This window comes from Erythrolamprus reginae, chromosome 2, assembly GCF_031021105.1.
Source record: "Erythrolamprus reginae isolate rEryReg1 chromosome 2, rEryReg1.hap1, whole genome shotgun sequence".
NCBI lineage: Eukaryota > Metazoa > Chordata > Lepidosauria > Squamata > Dipsadidae > Erythrolamprus > Erythrolamprus reginae.
Window position 1 is genome coordinate 328880547 of NC_091951.1, and position 21666 is coordinate 328902212.

The 21666-nt window shown below is 44.2% G+C and overlaps 1 protein-coding gene across 3 annotated transcripts in view; it reads right to left on the reverse strand.

The window, feature by feature from the left end:
* The window catches only part of GHR (growth hormone receptor), a 171788-nt gene that overhangs the window by 86368 nt on the left and 63754 nt on the right, over window positions 1-21666 (reverse strand). For all 3 annotated transcript variants that reach the window (XM_070743396.1, XM_070743394.1, XM_070743395.1), the window contains one exon: window positions 12502-12582. In XM_070743396.1, coding sequence (XP_070599497.1) covers window positions 12502-12571 — 70 coding nt within the window. In that variant the 5' untranslated portion in view covers window positions 12572-12582. The remainder of the gene's footprint in view (window positions 1-12501; window positions 12583-21666) is intronic.

Sequence of the window (21666 nt, forward strand, 5' to 3'; positions counted from 1 at the left end):
AACAGGGTGGCCTAATTAGCAATTCAAAGCAGTACAGCGGCCAGTTAGGTTCCACAGAGTGGGTCTTCTCCGGGTCCCGTCAACTAAACAATGCCACTTGGCGGGACCCAGGAGAAGAGCCTTCTCTGTGGTGGCCCCGGTCCTCTGGAACCAACTCCCCCCAGAGATTAGAATTGCCCCCACCCTCCTTGCCTTTCGTAAGCTACTTAAAACCCACCTCTGCTGCCAGGCATGGGGGAATTAAGACTTTTTTCTCCCTCTAGGCCGTTACAACTGTATACATGGTATGTTTGTATGTATGTATGTTTGGTTTTTATATATTAAGGGGTTTTAATTTGCTTTTAGTATTGGATTTTATTGTATATTGTTCATGATTGTTGTTAGCCGCCCCGAGTTTTCGGAGAGGGGCGGCATATAAATCCAATAAAACTTGAAACTTGAAACTCTAGATTCAGTAAAATCACCTCCAAACCAATGAATGTGTACACTGGCTAGATAGGATCTAAAATATACTGTATATTTCGGAGTATAAGATGCACCTTTTTCCTCCCTAAAAGAGGCTGATAATTTGGGTGTGTCTTATACTCTGAATGTAGCTTTTCAGCCCTAACAAGATGCTAACGATCTTCCCAGCTCTTACCTTGCAGGCTCTTTCATTGTTTCTCTCTGTGAAGAATGATTTCCAAGCCCTATGTCTTTGCAGGGTTTTCATTGCTCTAACTTGCTCCGAATAAGTTTCTTTGCAGCCCTAACAAGGTGCTAACGATGTTCTCAGCTCTTACCCACTTGCAAGCTCTTTCATTGTTACTCTCTGCAAAGAATGTTTTCCAAGCCCTAAGTCTTTGCAGGTTTTTTTCCTTTGCTTTACTTGCTCCAAACGTTTCTTTCCAGGTGATAATGATGTTCCCAGCTCTTTCATTGTTTTTAAAGCCCTAACCAGGGGATAAAATAATGTGCTGGCTAAGGATGCTAGCCAGATGAATACTTGGCAAACAGATTCTTTCCCCTATTTTCGTCCTCAAAACAAAGGTGCATCTTATACTCCAGTAAATTCTGATAAAAATAAAGCAACACCTCTGTGTTATATATTTAGAAAGAAATAGAAACAAATACTAGGTTGATATTATGTTCAAACAGAGGAAGACAAGGAGATAGTCTTCTCACCATCTTGATGGCTGAAGATCCCCAGAGAAAAGATGTGCATTTTAATTTTTCCCCCACCTGAACATTAATCTAAGAATCCTGAGTTATAGTAAATGACTTGAAACATAGACAATGTGATTAAACACAAGCAGACAGGATCAGAAATGCTATGAATTATGATTAAGGTCAGAGTCTCATTTGACTTTTTCTTGTCATGCCATTAGTCACAGAAAATCCTGCCCCTTATGGGTAGAATAAAAATTTGTTTTCATTTTATAAAATAGTGGTTTGCCCTGTCCATGTAAATGTGAGTGGCCTTGGCAGCTTCTTGATTGGGATAAAGATCTGGAGACCCTCTGGATTTGCATGCAAAATAAAGACGGTTCTGTCATTAGAATTGGGGTGATCTATAGGCCTCCAGGGCAATCTGAGGAACATGACAACAAGATGGTGGATGAGATTACCCTAATGGCAGTAAAGGGAGATATTGTGGTTATGGGTGATTTCAACATGCCTGATGTTGACTGGAATATCCCCAGTGCCCTTACATGCAAAAGTAAGAATATAGTAGAGGCCTTTACAGGAGCAGCTATGGCACAGCTAGTTAAGACACCAACTAGAGGGGAGAATATTCTAGATTTAGTTTTTACAAATGGGAATCGGCTTTCAGAGGTCAAGGTGGGAGAAAATTTAGGTTGCAGCGACCATCTATGTTTGTGGTTTGATGTAAAAACTGATTGTGAGCAATCCTATACTGCAACCAAAGTATTGGATTTCAGAAAAACAAATTTTAATGCAATGGGGGAATATTTAAATAATGAATTAAAGGGGAGGGATAAAATGGCAGGAGCGAGCACCCAGTGGACTGTATTAAAAAAGGCCATCTTAAAAGCCACAAGACTTTATGTAAAGCAAGTAACTAAAGGTAAAAGGAAGAAGAAACCGCTATGGTTTAGCAATGATGTAAGGGCTATAGTCAATGAAAAAAAGGCTGCCTATAGGAGGTATAAAGAGTCTGGAAGTATAGCTGATAGAGAGGTGTATAAAATGAGACAGAAGGAGGCGAAACAGATAATATATGCTGCTAAAGCCTCAAAAGAGGAAGAAATAGCAAAATCTGTAAAGAAGGGGGATAAAACCTTCTTCAGATATATTAGTGATAGGAAGAAGAAAAACTGCAGCATCACAAAGCTTAGTACCGGGAATAATACATGCATTGATGGGAATAAGGAGATCGCTGACCATTTCAATAGCTACTTCTGTTCAGTTTTCTCAAAAGACACCTTACAAAATAATACTATAGAGGGATATAGCATTGCTTCCAGCTGTACGGATTCAGCTCCAGTGATCTTAGAAGCCGATGTCTTTGAAGAACTTGAAAGATTAAAGATAAATAAGGCAATGGGTCCAGATGGCATCCATCCCAGAGTTCTTAAAGAACTCAGATCTGTCATTGCTACCCCCCTGACTGATTTGTTTAACCAATCCCTGTTAACAGGAGATGTTCCTGAGGATTGGAGAATGGCCAGTGTTGTGCCTATCCACAAGAAGGGCAGTAGAGAAGAAGCTGGAAACTACAGGCCAGTTAGCTTGACATCAGTTGTAGTTAAAATGATGGAGACTCTACTCAAAAAGAGGATAAATCAGCATCTAAAAACCAATAACTTATTGGACCCAAATCAGCATGGCTTTACTGAAGGCAAATCGTGTCAGACTAATCTCATTGAGTTCTTTGACTATGTCACAAAGGTGTTGGATCAAGGTGGTGCCGTGGATATTGCCTATCTGGACTTCAGCAAAGCCTTTGATACGGTTCCACATAAAGAGCTGATAGATAAATTAGTGAAGATTGGACTTAATCCCTGGATAGTTCAGTGGATTTCAAGCTGGCTGAAGCATAGACATCAGAGAGTTATTGTTAATGGCGAGTATTCTGAGCAGAGACAGGTTACAAGCGGTGTGCCACAAGGGTCTGTTCTGGGTCCTATTCTTTTTAATATGTTTGTGAGTGACATAGGGGAAGGTTTGGTAGGGAAGGTTTGCCTATTTGCCGATGACTCTAAAGTGTGCAATAGGGTTGATATTCCTGGAGGGGTCTGTAATATGGTAAATGATTTAGCGTTACTAGATAAATGGTCAAAGCAATGGAAACTGCAGTTTAATGTTTCCAAATGGAAAATAATGCACTTGGGGAAAAGGAATCCTAAATCTGAGTATTGCATTGGCAGTTCTGTGTTAGCAAAAACTTCAGAAGAGAAGGATTTAGGGGTAGTGATTTCTGACAGTCTCAAAATGGGTGAGCAGTGTGGTCGGGCGGTAGGAAAGGCAAGTAGGATGCTTGGCTGCATAGCTAGAGGTATAACAAGCAGGAAGAGGGAGATTGTGATCCCCTTATATAGAGCGCTGGTGAGACCACATTTGGAGTACTGTGTTCAGTTCTGGAGACCTCACCTACAAAAAGATATTGACAAAATTGAACGGGTCCAAAGACGGGCTACAAGAATGGTGGAAGGTCTGAAGTATAAAACGTATCAGGAAAGACTTAATGAACTCAATCTGTATAGTCTGGAAGACAGAAGGAAAAGGGGGGACATGATCGAAACATTTAAATATGTTAAAGGGTTAAATAGGGTTCAGGAGGGAAGTGTTTTTAACAGGAAAGTGAACACAAGAACAAGGGGACACAATCTGAAGTTAGTTGGGGGAAAGATCAAAGGCAACATGAGAAAGTATTATTTTACTGAAAGAGTAGTAGATCCTTGGAACAAACTTCCAGCAGACGTGGTTGGTAAATCCACAGTAACCGAATTTAAACATGCCTGGGATAAACATATATCCATTGTAAGATAAAATACAGGAAATAGTAAAAGGGCAGACTAGATGGACCATGGGGTCTTTTTCTGCCGTCAGTCTTCTATGTTTCTATGTTTCTATATTGTTTACTATTACCCTTTTTGTCTGAGTTTACAGTTCCTTAATTAGGATTTTGTCTGCTTCTTAAGTATTGGTATTATGTTAATCTTGGTGTTAATTTCTGCTCATTTGGTTATGGATTACTGATGAGAAAGTGTTTTGTTTACTTTATTTCCTTTTTAGCCTTTTGACTGTCTTTTTTAAAAATGGTATGTAGATGTTGTTTAACTCTATGTGCCTGTTGATGCCCAATTTGCATGAGTGCCAGGCATCCGGGAATTCTTTAGCATTTTTGGACTTGGTCTAGGAGGCTCACTGTTTCACAGTTTGAAACTGATTAAGTCTGTCCATGTGTTGTGAAATTAAGGAGTTTTCATTATGTCTTCTGATTGCTACTTAGTGGTCATGGATGGACTCTGCTAATCTTTTGCTTGTTTGTGTCACATAGTAGCTATTGCAGCCCTTTCATTGTATGCTGTAAATTATGCTTGTGTTTTCTTCCAGGGCTGCTGGATCTTATGGTTTACTTAGGATGCTCTGGAGGGCTTTAGTTGGTCTGCATGCCATGGTGATGCCACGAGATTGTAATAGTCTGTTGTGGTTTGAGATAGTTTTGATGTATGGCAGTGTTATCCTTTTCACAACTTGTATTGGTTGTACTACACTGGATTGAATGGTCAAGCACTTTTTGATGAAGTCATGCAGATATTTATTCTGTTAGAAAATGTTGGATAGTTGATCTTTTTTCCTGATGTTCAGGATTGCTGCAGTGTGTTTATGCTCATCTAATAGTGTTCTTACACAGCTTCTCTTGTTGGAGGTTGTAATAGTGTAGCACTTGATTGGTGCGGGTAATTTGAATCACTGGCTCTGCTGATGAGGAAATCAGGTAGGGTAGCATATTGTTTATTTTATTTATTTATTCATTCATTTGTCCAATACACAAATACATAGGAAGAAAAATAGACATATATATAAGGGTAAGGTGAACTCAGAGGAGAGGATATATGAAAGAAAGAAAATATATATGATAAGTGAGAGAAAGGAAAGACAATTGGACAGGGGACGAAAGGCACACCAGTGCACTTATGTACGCCCCTTACTGGCCTCTTAGGAACCTGGAGAGGTCAATCGTGGAGAGTCTAAGGGAGAAATGTTGGGGGTTAGGGGTTGACACAATAGAGTCTGGTAATGAGTTCCACGCTTCGATAACTCGATTGTTGAAATAGACCGTTGAACTTACCTGAACGGTCTTCTCGATGCACTGCAAGGAGAGTCCAAGATGGGTTATACTCCAGTCTGATTGGCTGGGACTGAGTTTTAATTTAAATAATTATTAGGCAGGCACCGCCTCCCCCCCTTAGCCCTCCAGTCTAAAGTAAGGCGAAGGAGCAGTAAAGCAAAACCATTTATTAAACAATTAACCTTCAAAACTTCAAACCATGAAAGTCAAACCCCCACAGAACCCTGGTCCCAACATCGGGAGGGTTTGGACTCTCCTTGCAGTGCATCGAGAAGACCGTTCAGGTAAGTTCAACGGTCTTTCTCCAATGCACTTGCAAGGAGAGTCCAAGATGGGATATGCCCAAGTTATAATCACAGGGAGGGACAGGACTGGACCAGGGGTTTCTCAAACGAACAGACCCCTTGCAGCACCCTTCTCCCAAATGCAGCTTCCTCTGAGGCAAAGGCATCAATCCTATAGTGTTTTATAAAGGTTGACGGCGCAGCCCATGTGGCCGCTCTACATATGTCCTCTAAGGATGCCTGGGTACGCCAGGCTGATGAAACAGCAGCACTTCGAGTCGAATGTCCTGTTATCCCCGGAGGAACTGGGGATCCGTCAGTTCGATATGCCTCCGCAATACATTCCCTCAACCATCTACTTATCGTTGTGGAAGACACCTTGGTACCTCCGCTTCTAGTGGAAAAGGACACAAACAGGGCCTCAGATGTTCTAACAGGCTGAGTCCGTCTAACATAAATTTTTAGGGCCCGCCTCACATCCAGTTTGTGCCATCTCAAAATGGATGGATGAGTTCCTTGAGTACAGAAGTCCGGCAGTATGATATCCTGACTCCTGTGAAAAGCGGTGTTTACCTTTGGAATAAACGCCGGATCTAGTCTAAGCACAACCCTGTTAGGTTCAAACTTACAAAGGTCCGGTCTTGTAGACAAGGCGGCAATCTCAGAGACCCTCCTGGCTGAGGTGATTGCAACCAGGAAGGCAGTTTTAAGAGTTAGTAGCCTCATTGAGATCTGACGTATGGGCTCAAATGGAGGACCTGTCAAAGCGTGCAATACTAAAGGAAGATCCCACGAAGGAAACCGATGTATCACTGGTGGTTTGAGATTAGCCGCTCCCTTCAGAAAATCTCTAATCCAGGGATGTCTGGTAAGTGACCTGAACCCATCTGTTGGAAGGATTGTGGCCAGCGCGGCGACATGACGGCGTAAGGTGCTAGGGGCAAGGCCTTTGTCTAGTCCTGTTTGCAGGAAAGTTAGCACCACCTGTGGTGACGCCATCTGAGGGTCTGACTGTCGCTGTTCACAGAAATCGTGGAAGGCCTTCCAGGTTGCCTGGTAAATGCGTCTTGTGGAAGGCCGCCTGGCCGCTTGTATGGTCTCAATGACTGTGTCAGGTAGAGCTTGTTGTTTTAGATACTCCCGCTCAAGCGCCACACGGTTAGTTGCCACCACTGTGGCTCCGGGTGTGAGAAGGACCCCTGCGTCAGAAAGATCCTCTGATCCGGTATTCTCCAGCTGGGCGCCCTTGATAGTTGTACTAGGTCCGCGAACCATATGCGGCGGGGCCAAAACGGAGCTATTAGTATCACTTCCGCTCTCTCCTCCAGAATCTTCCTTATCACTCTGGGGAGGATGGAAACGGGCGGAAACGCGTATAGGAGACCCGGAGGCCATTGAAGAGTTAAGGCATCCACTCCCTCCGCGCCCGGATCCGGGTAACGAGAGAAGAAGCGGGGAAGTTGGGCGTTTAAGTTGGTAGCGAACAGGTCTATCACCGGCTCCCCGAATCTCCTTACCACCTCTTGGAAGATCCCGGGGTCCAGTCGCCATTCGCTCGGGTCGAGTGTCTGACGGCTGAGCCAGTCCGCCCACACATTCTCCACGCCCGAGATGTGTTCCGCCGATAGAGAAGCCAGGTTCATCTCTGCCCATCTGAGAAGTAATGTTGATTCCTTCATAAGTCGACGTGACCGTGTTCCCCCTTGTCGGTTGATGTGGGAACGTGTGGAGACGTTGTCGGTAAGGATGCGTACGTGGCAGCCCCGTACTAAGTGAGCTAGGCTGTGGAGGGCTAATGAAACAGCCTTCAATTCCAGGAAATTTATGTTGATTTCTATTAGGTCCTGAGGGTCCCAAAGTCCCTGCACCATATGTGAGGAGAGGTGAGCTCCCCACCCTGTCAAGCTGGCGTCCGTTGTTATAGTAACAAATTCCCTGTCCAAGAATGTGGAGCCCTTGGTCAGTGAATGGGACCTCCACCATCGTAGAGAGTTGCGAACTCTGGGACTGAGGGAAACTCGCCTGTGAGAGTGACTGGTCTTGAGTCTCTGATATGGTAGCAGGAACCATTGGAGTGGACGCAGATGGTGTCTCGCCCATGGTACTATATCGATACACGATACTAGTGTCCCTAGGATCTTTGATAGCAGGGCAAGAGTGGGATAACATTGAAGTCCCAGTTCCCCTATCAGAGTTCTGATTGTCCCTTGTCTTTCCTGGGACAGAAAAACCATCCCCTTGACAGAGTCTATAGTGGTGCCCAAGTGGGCGAGGCGATGAGTCGGTGTTAGATGGCTCTTGGACCAGTTGACTGTAAAGCCATGGTCTTGTAATGTCTGGATTGTCAAAAGAGAGTCCCTTTCTGCTTGCTCTCTGGTCCTTGACAGAATGACGATATCGTCGAGATACGCCATCACTCGTACCGACTGACGTCTGAGACTTGCTGTGAGGACGTCCAGTAATTTTGTGAACGTCCTGGGGGCGGAAGAGAGTCCAAAGGGCATCGCCTTGTATTGGAAGTGCGTGCCGTTGAGGTAGAACCGTAGAAACTGTCTGTGATGTGGAAATATGGGTACATGAAGGTAGGCCTCCTTCAGGTCTATGGATGTCATCAGGTCGTTTTGTCTTATGGAGGCCAGAATGGACCTTAGTGAGTGCATCTTGAACCTCCTGTATTTCACATAGAGGTTCAACTGCCGGAGGTTGAGGATCATACGAACGCCTCCTGAGGCTTTTGGCACGAGGAAAATTGCTGAGTAGAATCCCCTGCCTTGGTGATCCAAGGGTACCTCCTCTATGGCCCCTATCTCTCGGAGGTGAGACACCTCCTGAAGCAGGAGTCTCTGCTTTTGTGGATCTGACGGAATACGGCAAGGGAGGAAGCGATGTGGGGGGGGTCGAATGAACTCGATCCGCAGACCCTGGGAAACCGTAGATGTCGCCCATGCGTCCGATGAGGTGGTCTCCCAGATGTCCGGAAAAAGCCGCAACTTGCCGCCTAGGGGGATCTCGCATTGAGAGTCATTTGCTTTTCCTAAAGCCTCTGTTGCCCCCTCTGAAGGAGCGACGGCCTTGGAAGGATCTGCCCCTGTCGGACTGGTAGGGCCTGTCCGATCTGAAGGATCCCTGGTTGAAGGAGCCCTGGAAGTATGGCCTCGACGCCTGGGTGTTGGTCGAGGAGGGCTCCGTTCGAAAGGGCTGCCGGCGCTGATAGGGTGTGGAGCGCCTATCTTGTCGTCTGTTAGCCCTGGGCATCACCTTCTTTTTGTCCTTGTCCTCGACCAGTACATCGTCGAGGACCTCCCCGAACAGCTTTTTTTCCTTGAACGAGGATGAGGCGAGGCTCCACTTAGACTTGACGTCCGCTTGCCAATTGCGGAGCCAGATGAGTCTGCGTGAAGCCACTGAAGAGGCCATTGCCCGTGATGCAAATTTTGCGGCATTGACCGTGGCATCTGCTGAAAACTCAGTGGCCGCCAACAACTTGTTGAGGTCCTGACGCAGTCTGCCGTCCTCTGGGTCCGCTCTGTCCTGGATCTCCTTGATCCATAGTATCATGGCCCTGTTGAAAAACGAGGCCGCCGAGGCGGCTCGCACTGCCCAGGCCGCCATCTGGTGGGTCCTGCGAGCCACGTTCTCCGCTCGCTTGTCCTCCGCCTTCAGTCCCTCCTGAGAATCAGAGGGCACTAGGGCATTGGATACCAGGCTCGTTACGGGCTTGTCCACCGGTGGGAATTCCAACAGTTCCTCCATCTGGTGGTCGAAGGTGTAGAATCTGCGGTCCAGATTGGAGGGGCCCTGGGCCGCCGCCGGGTTTTCCCACGGGCGCTGAATGGTCTCCAGGAATAAATTGGAGGATGGGATGTTCACAGTCTCCTGCTTGGGAAACACGAACAGACCCCCTGTTGGCTGAGATGCTTCTGGTGGAGCTGCCTGACCACTCTCGCCGGCCTGATCGATGGTCAGCTTGGCCTTATTTAGGATCACCTTGAAGAGGGAAGGCTTGAAGAGACCCGTGTAGGCGGGCTGTTCCGGGGGTTGGTCATCCCCGGACAGGTCTTCCTCAGCCTCACTAAATTCCTCTCGGTAAGCCTCCTCCTCATCCATGGAATCTGTTACCGATTGCATGCCAGGAGCCGTCCAGATGTCCCTAGGTCTCATTGGGGGAGGTCCCCCGGAGACCTGTTGGTGCTGTTGTGCCCCCGTGACCAGGCCCTGGTTGTAAGTGGAAGTAATCAGTTCCTGCAGGGCCGGGGGCATGTTCTGCCACGTATCCTGGTTATGGCGAAGGCCTGCCGCCGTAGGGGTGAAGGTGGCAGTCTGTCCGTATTGCAAAGGTTGAGTGGGGGGGTAGATGGAAGGCCACCCCACCGCATGCCTCCCCGGGCCATAATGCTCAGGCTTGGATGGTAGCCAGGTCTGGTTCCCTCTCTCTGGGGACCAATCCCTCTCTGAGACAGATGTTGCCATCCCCTGGAATAACGTGGGGGAGGCACTGGGGGGATTGGCAGTAAATTGCTGGGTGGGGGGCAAAGCCGGGCCAGCCGCCTTCTGTGATGCCTCCAGCTGTTTTTCCAGCGCTCTGATGCGCTTCTCAGCCTCCCTTAATGAGGAGCTCTGAGATTACTTGGTCTTGGAGGACTTTTCCTTGGGGGTGCCAGGCTTGGGAACAGTGGCCTCCTCCCCAACAGGCGCTGCCTGGTCTGCCATGTCCCTGGTATTAACTCACGGTCTCCGCTGAGCCACAGAAACTAATTGGGTCAGCCACAGGGATCTTTGCAGCCGCTGGTCGCTACCGGGAAGGCAAAAGTGAAAATAGATCAGACTTTTCCTCACTGCGCCTGTGCAAACAGCCTCTTTCCACGAGGCTTGTGTCCCGGTGTATTTCCAAGCCGGCGACCTCACCAACATGGCCGCCGGCTGGTTGTCATGGCGACGGGGCCTGATTGGCTGAGAGTAGTCAGCCGGGCCTCCCTGGACCATCCCAAGATGGCCGCCGGAGGCGACACGGCGACCTCCCCAAGATGGCCGCCGTCCGTATCCCTGGCAACCAAGGGATACATTGCCGGCGGGCGGGAAAGGCGGCGATTCCCGCTCTCCTTGCTTCCCGCCGGCGAAATTCTGCATCCAAGAGCCGATCCGCTGCTTTCCCCCGTGGCTCGGATCGGCTCACGCCTGCCTTTTTCCTCGGGGGTGGTTGGCGCAGGGAAACGTCCTCCCTCGCGGGCCGCCGTGAGAGGAGCTTCCTCCCGGCCCCGTGGTGTGTTCGCCGGGGGGGGGGACGGACCCCCCGAGGCGTCAACCACTTCCTCGACCTCTGGGTGCCACCTCGGGGGTAGGCAGCCCGGGCGCTCACTCCTGCACCCCCCGACGTGGCCCAGCAGAGTCTCCTCTGCCTGAGTGGGTGCCAGTGTGGAGGAGCTGCAGGCACTGGGTAAACCCGCTGGAGGTTAAGAACCCAGGCCCGCCCGAGGCGAAAAACCCCCATATACCTAAAGAAAAGAAGAGAGAAAAGTTAGTAACATATACAAACACAAAAATTACACTAATTACAATTATAATGTAAGAGCAATAACTCAGTAGTCCCTTTACTGCGACTGAGTTTTTTAGACTGGAGGGCTAAGGGGGGGAGGCGGTGCCTGCCTAATAATTATTTAAATTAAAACTCAGTCCCAGCCAATCAGACTGGAGTATAACCCATCTTGGACTCTCCTTGCAAGTGCATTGGAGAACATATTTTTTACAGTCAGGTTTGGAGCGGTTCGTATTAAGTTTGAATCTGTTCCGTGCTCTTGTGTTGTTGCGGTTGAAGCTGAAGTAGTCATTGACCGGTAGGACGTTGCAGCATATGATCTTGTGGGCAATACTCAAATCGTGTTTTAGGCACTGTAGTTCTAGGCTTTCTAGGCCCAGGATTGTTAGTCTATTTTCGTAGGGTATTCTGTTTCGAGTGGAGGAGTGAAGGGCTCTTCTGGTGAAATATCTTTGGACATTTTCAGGGGTATTGATGTCTGAGATGTGGTATGGGTTCCAGACAGATGAGCAGTAGTCTAGGATGGGTCTGGCAAAAGTTTTGTAGGCTCTTGTGAGTAGGGTTGTTTTCTTCTTCCTCTGTGAATTTTATTCCTTTGAAGATGTTCTTGATGGTTTTGTGTATGTTCTCTAGTTCGTCTTTTTAAATTATGACAAAGGTGTCATCTACTCACTGGATCCATACTTTACGCTGTATGCATAGATTTCAGGTGGTGCATTATGCTAATTATTTGTCCTGAAAGTGATAATTCTATGGAAGTTCCTTTGATTTGTTGATATATTTGTCAGTGAAACTTAAAGTATATGGTTAGGCAAAAGTTGATAAGATACACAGCTCTAGGTATTTCAATCTTACTGTACTTGGTTAGGTTCCATGTTCTGTGCTGTCATGGATTCTTGGCTAATTCAGAGTCAATGGACATAAAACTTGCTATGATATTAAATGAGATCACAATTTCATCTTCCTCTATTTGAACTGTCTTTGGTTCTTTCAAGGCACTATTGTAGGGACAACATCTTTGAGGTGTCCAAGGTTTTTTTTTTGCCATTCTTTAGCGATGTCACTGAAACGACATTACCTTTTTATAGGCACGTGTTGTATTCTGCATAACAATCTAAGTTGCCTTTAGCCATTAGCTTCTAGCTGGGCCATGATCCTGCCTTATGAGCTTTTGGCTTAGATTTAACTATTATTTCCTGCAGGCGCACATGCTTAATTCACAGACTATCTAGTTCCAAGTAATACAAACTAAAAATAAAAACAGAACTTGGTATACCCACAGCTGGTGTTGAGGACAATTATAGCATAGACTTAATGTTGAAATTTTTAAAGCTAAGTACTACAAACATTGTTAATACCTCTTTCTCAAAAGCATTCAAACTCACGTTTCATTGGGGAAAAAGGACTCTTCGCAGATGCCAGGGCCAACGCAGACAGCAGCAACCAAAGATCCATTCCTCCGGATTCTGCAATTGCAGAAAAAGATAATAGTATCAATCTCATTATATAAGATTTTTTTAAAAAAAACACCATTTCAACCCTCTGCTGCTTTAGTGGTGAACTGGATGGAATAAAGCCAGTATTGGGTTGGAACGCGCCACACTGCGCACCGGTAGTGAGAATGGAGCCGCGTGCGCAGCTCCGGGTGACTGGTGTGCATGTGTGCGTGTCCAAGTGAGAGTTTGCTTCTGCACATTTAACCTATTTAGTAGCTGAGCTGCAAGCATAGCCCTATCTATAGTATATAACAGTGATGGCGAACCTATGGCACGGATACCACAGGTGGCACGTGGAGCCATATCTGCCGGCATGCGAGCCGTTTCCCTAGCTCAGCTCCAACATGCATGTACCCAATGGCCAGCTGATTTTCGGCTCACACAGCTCTGGGAGGGCATTTTTGGCTTTCAGAGGGCCTCTGGAAGGATGGGGGAAGCCTCTGGAACATGGGAACAGTGAAAAACAGGCCCACCAGAAGTCGGGAAATGGGCTGTTTCTGGTCTCCAGAGGGCCTCGAGGGGGGGGGAGCAGGGGAAGATTTTTCACTCTCCCCAGGCATTGAATTATGGGTGTGGGCATTCGCGCACGTGCAATAGTGTGCACCCACACTCATTCGCCATCACTGGTATATAGTATACGGAGCCCTTTGGTCTACAGCTCAAATTTCCCCTATACAATCATAATCTAGAATTAGACAAATATACAGTGATGCCTCATCTTACAAACGCCTTGTCATACAAACTTTTCGAGATACAAACCCAGGGTTTAAGATTTTTTTGCCTCTTCTTACAAACTATTTTCATCTTACAAACCCACTGCCGCCACTGGAATGCCCCGCCTCCGGACTTCTGTTGCCAGCGAAGCACCCATTTTTGCGCTGCTGGGATTCTCCTGAGGCTCCCCTCCATGAGAAACCCCACCCCCGGACTTCCATGTTTTTGTGATGCTGCAGGGGAATCCTAGCAGGGGAATCCCAGGCACTTCGCTGGCAACGGAAGTCCAGATGTGGGGTTTCCCAGCGAGGGGAGCCTCAGTGAAATCGCAGCATCGCAAAAACACAGAGGTCCGGAGGTGGGGTTTCCCATGGAGGGGAACCTCAGGGAAATCCCAGCAGCACAAAAAAGGGCGATTCGGCTGACAAAAGGGGTGAATTTTGGGCTTGCACGCATTAATCCCTTTTCCATTTATTCCTATGGGAAACATTGGTTTGTCTTACAAACTTTTCACCTTAGGAACCAATTAAGTTTGTAAGACAAGGTATCACTGTATCAACAAATCCAGAGGGTTCCAGGTTCTGGAAACCTGAATTGATCTTTTCTAAATAGAAATGTAACAATTATGATCTAGGAAAGCTGCCTGACAGGGGCTTAAATCCCTCCTGAATTCAACATGGCTTGGATGTGTCAACGTGACTACAAGAAGGGGATTCCCCTGGCACAAGGATTCCAAAGCAAAAAGGCAGGCAACTACTAAACTGGCTAAGAAAATCAAGCCTTGAGATATTATAAATTATGGAGAAATTTTGTGGTCCCATGCTTAATTTTATACCAGACTGTCGAGAGAAGCTTGATGATTTCTTCAATTTTTTAATGATTTCCTAGGAAAGCCTATTGTTCTGTCTTGGCAATGGACTTATGCATTGTTTTCAAACTACAAGCCAGACAAAGCCAAGAAGAGACCAAAAAAACCAACAAAATGTTATTTTTCTTTCTATGTAAAAGGGATCACAGGGAGATTTCCACACTACTGGGCTGGCTTTGAAGGACTCCCCCACAGCTATGTGCCAGTTGGAAAGAATTAAAACTCTCCACAGCTTTCTGCTGTTGCAAATGGACTAGCAGGTTTCCCCCTCCACGTTGGGTTGTTAGATTTGGATGTAAATGAGGGAGCGAGCCACAGTAACAGTTCATCACTTTATTTTTCTCCAAGCCGTAGCTGGTGTAGAGCTGCCAGCAGGCACCAAGCAAGCTGCTTTTAAGGGCTATTCCTGGAGACTGCCAGCCACTGACAGTTGTTTAAATTTTCCCGCTGTGTGATTGACCAATCAGCAGCTAGTATGCAAATAATGAGATGTATGTCCATATGTAACAGGAAGCATTGTATGTGTATTGCTCCATTAGTTTCAAAATAAACTTGCAACAAATTAGAATGGGATAAACAATAAATCTGTGTGTTGAGCTGGCAAGCAGAATTGTTATGTTTAGCTGGGGTTGTTGATCAACTCACATAAGTAGCATCACATGAAATGGTCTCATGAAACTTGCCATTTGAACATTAAATCCTCCAGGTCATAGAGAGCACACTAGCTTACTAATTGTTAAACAGCCTATTTTATTTATAATCAGGATACATATTTTTGAGGAACAAATGGTATCAACAAAGATCCAACAGAGCTCATCTGTTGTCACTGTCCAGAGCATGCTTTCCTTTGCTCCACATCCAATTTCTTTTTAAAATATTTTTAAACAAATTTTACATCCATGCTTATACCATATGAAAACATTGCATACGTAAACATTTATTCAAAATATCATAACAAATATCCTAAATTTGCACCTTTTCTACTTTTATCTCCCGTCTGTCTTCCTTCTATATTTATAAAAACATAGAAACATAGAAGTCTGATGGCAGAAAAAGACCTCATGGTCCATCTAGTCTGCCCTTATACTATTTTCTGTATTTTATCTTAGGATAGATATAAGTTTATCCCAGGCATGTTTCAATTCAGTTACTGTGGATTTACCAACCATGTCTGCTGGAAGTTTGTTCCAAGGATCTACTATTCTTTCAGTAAAATAATATTTTCTCATGTTGCTTTTGATCTTTCCCCCAACTAACTTCAGATTGTGTCCCCTTGTTCTTGTGTTCACTTTCCTATTAAAAACACTTCCCTCCTGGACCTTATTTAACCCTTTAACATGTTTAAATATTTCCATCATGTCCCCCCTTTTCCTTCTGTCCTCCAGACTATACAGATTGAGTTCATTAAGTCTTTCCTGATACGTTTTATGCTTAAGACCTTCCACCATTCTTGTAGCCCATCTTTGGACCCGTTCAATTTTGTCAATATCTTTTTGTAGGTGAGGTCTCCAGAACTGAACACAGTATTCCAAATGTGGTCTCACTGACACTCTATATAGCGGGATCATAATCTCCCTCTTCCTGCTTGTTATACCTCTAGCTATGCAGCCAAGCATCCTACTTGCCTTTCCTACCGCCCGACCACACTGCTCACCCATTTTGAGACTGTCAGAAATCACTACCCTTAAATCCTTTTCTTCTGAAGTTTTTGCTAACACAGAACTGCCAATACAATACTCAGACTGAGGATTCCTTTTCCCCAAGTGCATTATTTTACATTTGGAAACATTAAACTGCAGTTTCCATTGCTTTGACCATTTATCTAGTAATTTATCTAGTACTCCCCTTCCTCCATCTCCCTTCTTTCTCTTTATCTCTTTCTTACTTCTCTCATGCCTCTTTCCTCTTTCTACTTCCCTTTCTTCCCTCTTGTCCTTCCCTGAGTACTTTTCATCCTAAACCATTATGTGGTTAACAGACAAGCAATCCAAAACCCTGACTTTGTTCCAACATTGGTGCTTTTCTTAGATATACAGCTTCGCTTTATCTATATTTAAATATACTGTATAATATATTCTTCTAGGTATATCTCCTATTCTCTAATGCTGCCTCCTTTATTCCTATTTTTGTCGCCCGAGTCTACCAACTTTAATTTTCAATCCCCCCCCTCCCCCAATTATTGGCTTTTGCTTATCTTCGAAATGATTTCATTATCACGGGGGGAGGGGGGGTGTTGCAAAGATGTCATGATTTAAAGTTTGAGTTAAGTCTTGGAGGTCCATGGTCATGGTCCATGACAACAAAAGTTATTTAAACAGGGTACATATATGATGAAGAAAAGGTTGAAAACCGCTGGTATAATATTTTTCTGTTTACTCCTTTTTAGAAAGAGTAATTTTCCTCTAGAAAAAATGAACTTACTTTTTTTAGCTTGCGGGGAGGGGAGAAACAGAAAGTAAGAATTTAAAAAGATGAACAGGGGTGGGGGGGAAATCACCCAAGGGATTGTTCATAGAACTGCATTCTAGGAGAAGAATTCTAAATCCAAATTCTTTTGGCTGGAGTCTACCAGGGAAAAAAAGAAAATCTCTCTGTGCCAGTATAATTTAACAGCTTGGAGAAGAAAGAATGTCCTGCAGGTAACAGTTCTGAAGAAGTTGAAAAATGTCATGCATATATGGCCAAGGTTGTTTTCTACCAGTAATGTTATAATGTTTTCTCCACCTCTGTCCTTAGAATATAGCTGGCGGTGCTCTAAAATGTAGGAAACGACTCAACATAATTTTCTCCAAGTTAAGGCTATCATACTAAGGGGGCACAGCAAAAGTAAACAGGGATAATAACTCTTTCCACAGACTATCTTCTAACTCATAAAATTGAATTCTGATTGATCTGTTGCTTCTGGCATCCTACCTTTGTCTGATGCTGATAATATTTTGTGGCTTCATCTCATGTGATGCTTTTCTTTTGTCTGACTGTATTTTTAATCAGCAACTATTCTATGTGAGTATTCTTAGTAATGAATGAACATAACTAGATTTGGATCCTTCAGCCCCATTTCTTTATTCATCAACAATAACCTACAGAAAGCATTAAGGGCTTTACAAGAGAGTTTTGACAAATTTGTAGAATATAAGAGTGATGATGACTAAAACAGTTAATTTAAACAGTAAATTAACTGTTCAGGAGACCATATCTTTATAAACCACTTATGAGCTTTTTTATTCCCTGCATTAAATTTATTTTAGCATCCAGTCCAGCAAAATATTCATGTTAAGTTGGTTCATGTATTTCCCTAAATCATAAATCACCATTTATAAATCACATTGGCTGAATTATCAGAGCACACAATTCTAGACAAATAGATCAGGGATAAGAGCATAAGAGTGGTCTTTTCAGATCAGGCCAAGGCTATTAGTCCAGCATTTTGCCCCTCACAGTAACCAACCAGATGTTTTCATCCAGTTTACAAAAGAGGGAAGGAGACATATTACTCTCCTGTTGTTGTTCCACTGTAACTAGCATTTGGAAAGGTGCTGGAGCCAATCTGCTCAAAACTATCAGTCCTTGATCAGGGTGCCAGGGGGAAAGCATTTTGAAATTCCCTGATATTTCCCTGTAACTTGCAATCTAGTTAAGGCATGGTCGTAGATGACATCATACCAAACAGCTAAGCCGTGGAGAAATATTGGTAGTTGGAACCAAATTGTTGCCACAGTTATGCTCATTTTTGCTTGACTCTATCAGGCAGCGCGATTTGTTTTTTTTTAAACATATTTTTTGCCTGACTTTTAAACGTTTTAATTCCCCCCCCCCCGATTTATTCCATTTTTCCCCACGAATTCCTTGATAATTCCGATATTTCCTGAACCGCCTATTTCCCTGATAATTCCCTGATTTTCCTGTTTTCCAGGTTTGCTGGACACCCTGTTGATAGTCCCTCATCCATGAGTTTATCTATTCTCTGCCCATTACTTATTTGTGGAATAATGAATTCCATAAGCTAAATTATATCCTGTGGGTTCCACTTCTTCCAGTCAGCTTCTCTGTTTGACTGGGTTTAGAGGGACCAAAAAACCTCATTCTGTCGATTCTCCATAGCACACATTATTTCATACCTCTCAATCTTATTCCCTCCTCAGTTCCACAGGTTTAGGATTACAGCATTCCCTTGACTTTCGCAGGTCCGACATTCGCGAAAAGTCTATACCATGGTTTTGCAAAAAAATTAATTAAAAAATACTTTGCGGGTTTTTTCTATAACACGGTTTTTCCCGCCTGTGATGTCATACATCATCACCAAATTATTTTTAATAAATAATTATGTTAATAAATATCAGGATCATTAAGTATCTTCTTCAATGCTGAGTATCAGTAATAATGGTGAGTAATAATCTAAAGGTTGTTAAGGGAATGGGAAATTGTAATTTAGGGGTTTAAAGTGTTAGGAGATGTCCTGCGATACTGTTCATAGCCAAAAATAGTGTAATTACTTCCGCATCTCTACTTCGCGGAAATTTGACTTTCGCAGGCGGTCTTGGAACGCATCCCCCGCGAAAGTCAAGGAAACACTATATTTTGTTTTGGGGAAGGGAAAGTGTTCAGCTCCCTTGATAATTTTGTTTGCATTCTTCCACCTTTCCTTGTATTACTATTGTATATTCATAATATTTCAAATGTAGAGAAACTGAAGATTGGTATAAGAACATTTGAAATTAGGAGGTAGGTAGATTCACTTCCTCTACTAAACCTTTTGGAAAAAAATCTCAAGCTTGTTATCTGCCCACTTGTTCCCTGCTCCAGTCACAAAGTCCCAGCTACTCCTCCTTTGAGGCTCTGTTGTCAGCCAAATCACAAGAAACAACTGTCTTAAGATCTAAAACAACACCCCTCGAAATGACGTCTGCTAGAGCAGTAGTTTCAGCAAATTAAGAAATTCAGTTGTTCCCCTGAGTGACCTTTCATGCAAGTAGTTTATTCAACACAAGCTGAAATTAGAGCCGCTCTTTCCAGGAAGACCCAAGCACTATAGAATTCAGAGTTTCAACATGTTGCTGCTGAATGTCACATGATCTGTTAACATAGTGCCACTATTAAAGCTGTCGTCTGAACTTAGGTAGCTTTTGCTAAACTGATAAGGAAACTTGCTACAAACAAGCTATGAGAAGGACACAATTTTAGGATCAATGATGAGCCAATTTTTTCTGTTCAGTGAAGCAGAAAATTATGGCCTTGGGTGAGCTTTCACATTTCATTTTCTCTACTGATTCTGTTTCAGAGCCTTTCACCAAAATGTAATTTCTACATCTTTAAAAGCTTTGCCTTGCCAGATAATTAACCCAGAGTATCTCGGTTACTCTAATGTGCATCTCGGTTGATAATGCGTGAGTGACATAGGGGAAGGTCTGGTAGGGAAGGTTTGCTTATTTGTCAATGACTCTAAAGTGTGCAATAGGGTTGATATTCCTGGAGGGGTCTGTAATATGGTAAATGATTTAGCTTTACTAGATAAATGGTCAAAGCAATGGAAACTGCAGTTTAATGTTTACAAATGTAAAATAATGCACTTGGGGAAAAGGAATCCTCAATCTGAGTATTGCATTGGCAGTTCTGTGTTAGCAAAAACTTCAGAAGAGAAGGATTTAGGGGTAGTGATTTCTGACAGTCTCAAAATGGGTGAGCAGTGGTCGGGCGGTAGGAAAAGCAAGTAGGATGCTTGGCTGCATAGCTAGAGGTATAACAAGCAGGAAGAGGGAGATTATGATCCCGCTACATAGAATGCTGGTGAGACCACATTTGGAGTACTGTGTTCAGTTCTGGAGACCTCACCTACAAAAAGATATTGACAAAATTGAACGGGTCCAAAGACGGGCTACAAGAATGGTGGAAGGTCTTAAGTATAAAACGTATCAGGAAAGACTTAATGAACTCAATCTGTATAGTCTGGAGTACAGAAGGAAAAGGGGGAACATGATCGAAACATTTAAATATGTTAAAGGGTTAAATGAGGTTCAGGAGGGAAGTGTTTTTAATAGGAAAGTGAACACAAGAACAAGGGGACACAATCTGAAGTTAGTTGGGGGAAAGATCAAAGGCAACATGAGAAAATATTATTGTACTGAAAGAGTAGTAGATCCTTGGAACAAACTTCCAGCAGACGTGGTTGGTAAATCCACAGTAACTGAATTTAAACATGCCTGGGATAAACATATATCCATTGTAAGATAAAATACAGGAAATAGTATAAGGGCAGACTAGATGGACCATGAGGTCTTTTTCTGCCGTCAGTCTTCTATGTTTCTATGCCAATTGGTGATGGGAGCAGGGATAGATTCTAACTTACCTTGCTTCCTCTCGTGCTACACAGCCAGGCACGAAAAGTGTGCAAGCGCACACATGCACAGTGCCAAAACCATGCTCAGAAGCAAAAAACAATGGGAGAGCTGGTTTGGGGGGCATGGCCAACCAGCATTCGTTCCTGGTTCAGTGAGTGGGGAGAAATTCTCATTACTGGCTCTATAAAACCGGTCTGAAACAGAAGCAACCCACCATTGATTATGAAATCAGAGAAGAGGGTACTGAACAGGTTAGAATAACTTTGAAAAGTATTAGTACACAAAATCCAATTTAATGGTGGTATCCTACAATTCCATCTAGAACCAAACAATGCCAGTTTAGCAGAGTCAGGTGGATGGAACAGTTTGTACTGACCTGCTCCACTTGAAGGATTTCACATATGTAAACACTGCATTTCATGACAATTTCCTGTACATTTAAATAGAAAACAAAGTGCACAGGAAAATGACTGGATTTCTATCTATTGTGAGCTTTTACAAAGCACACCATTCAGATGAATGATTTGATGCCTAAAAGGGAACAGTGTAATTAGAATTCAATATGTAGTGGGGTTGGTTTTTTTTGCTCACGATGTTCAAGCAAAACTCCTTTCTGCAGTCACTATTGTTGTTAGTTGCAAAGTTGTGTCCGGCCCATTGCGACCCCATGGGCTACATTCCTCCAGACCTTTCTGTCTTCCCCCAGAGTCCATTTAAGCTCACACTTACTGCTTCAGTGATTCCATCCAGCCAACTCATTCTCTGTCATCCCCTTCTTTGCCCTCAATCTTTCCCAGCATTAGGCTCTTTTCAGTGAGTCCTTTACTGCAATTACTGGAACTATGTACAGTGGTACCTCATTTTACGAACGCCTCTTCTAACGAACTTTTCGAGATACGAACCCGGTGTTTAAGATTTTTTTGCCTCTTCTTCCGAACTATTTTCACCTTACGAACCCAAGCTGCTGCTGCTGGAATGAAGGGGTTTCTTTCCCCCCCTTTTTTGAAGAAAGAAAAGGGAGGGGTGGCTTGGAGGGGGAAAGAGTTTGCATTTAAAAAAGTAGGAGAACAGTGTGCTTGCACAGGCACTGAAAGGGTGTCTTTTGAAGAAAGAAAATGGAGGGGCGCCCCCCTTGCC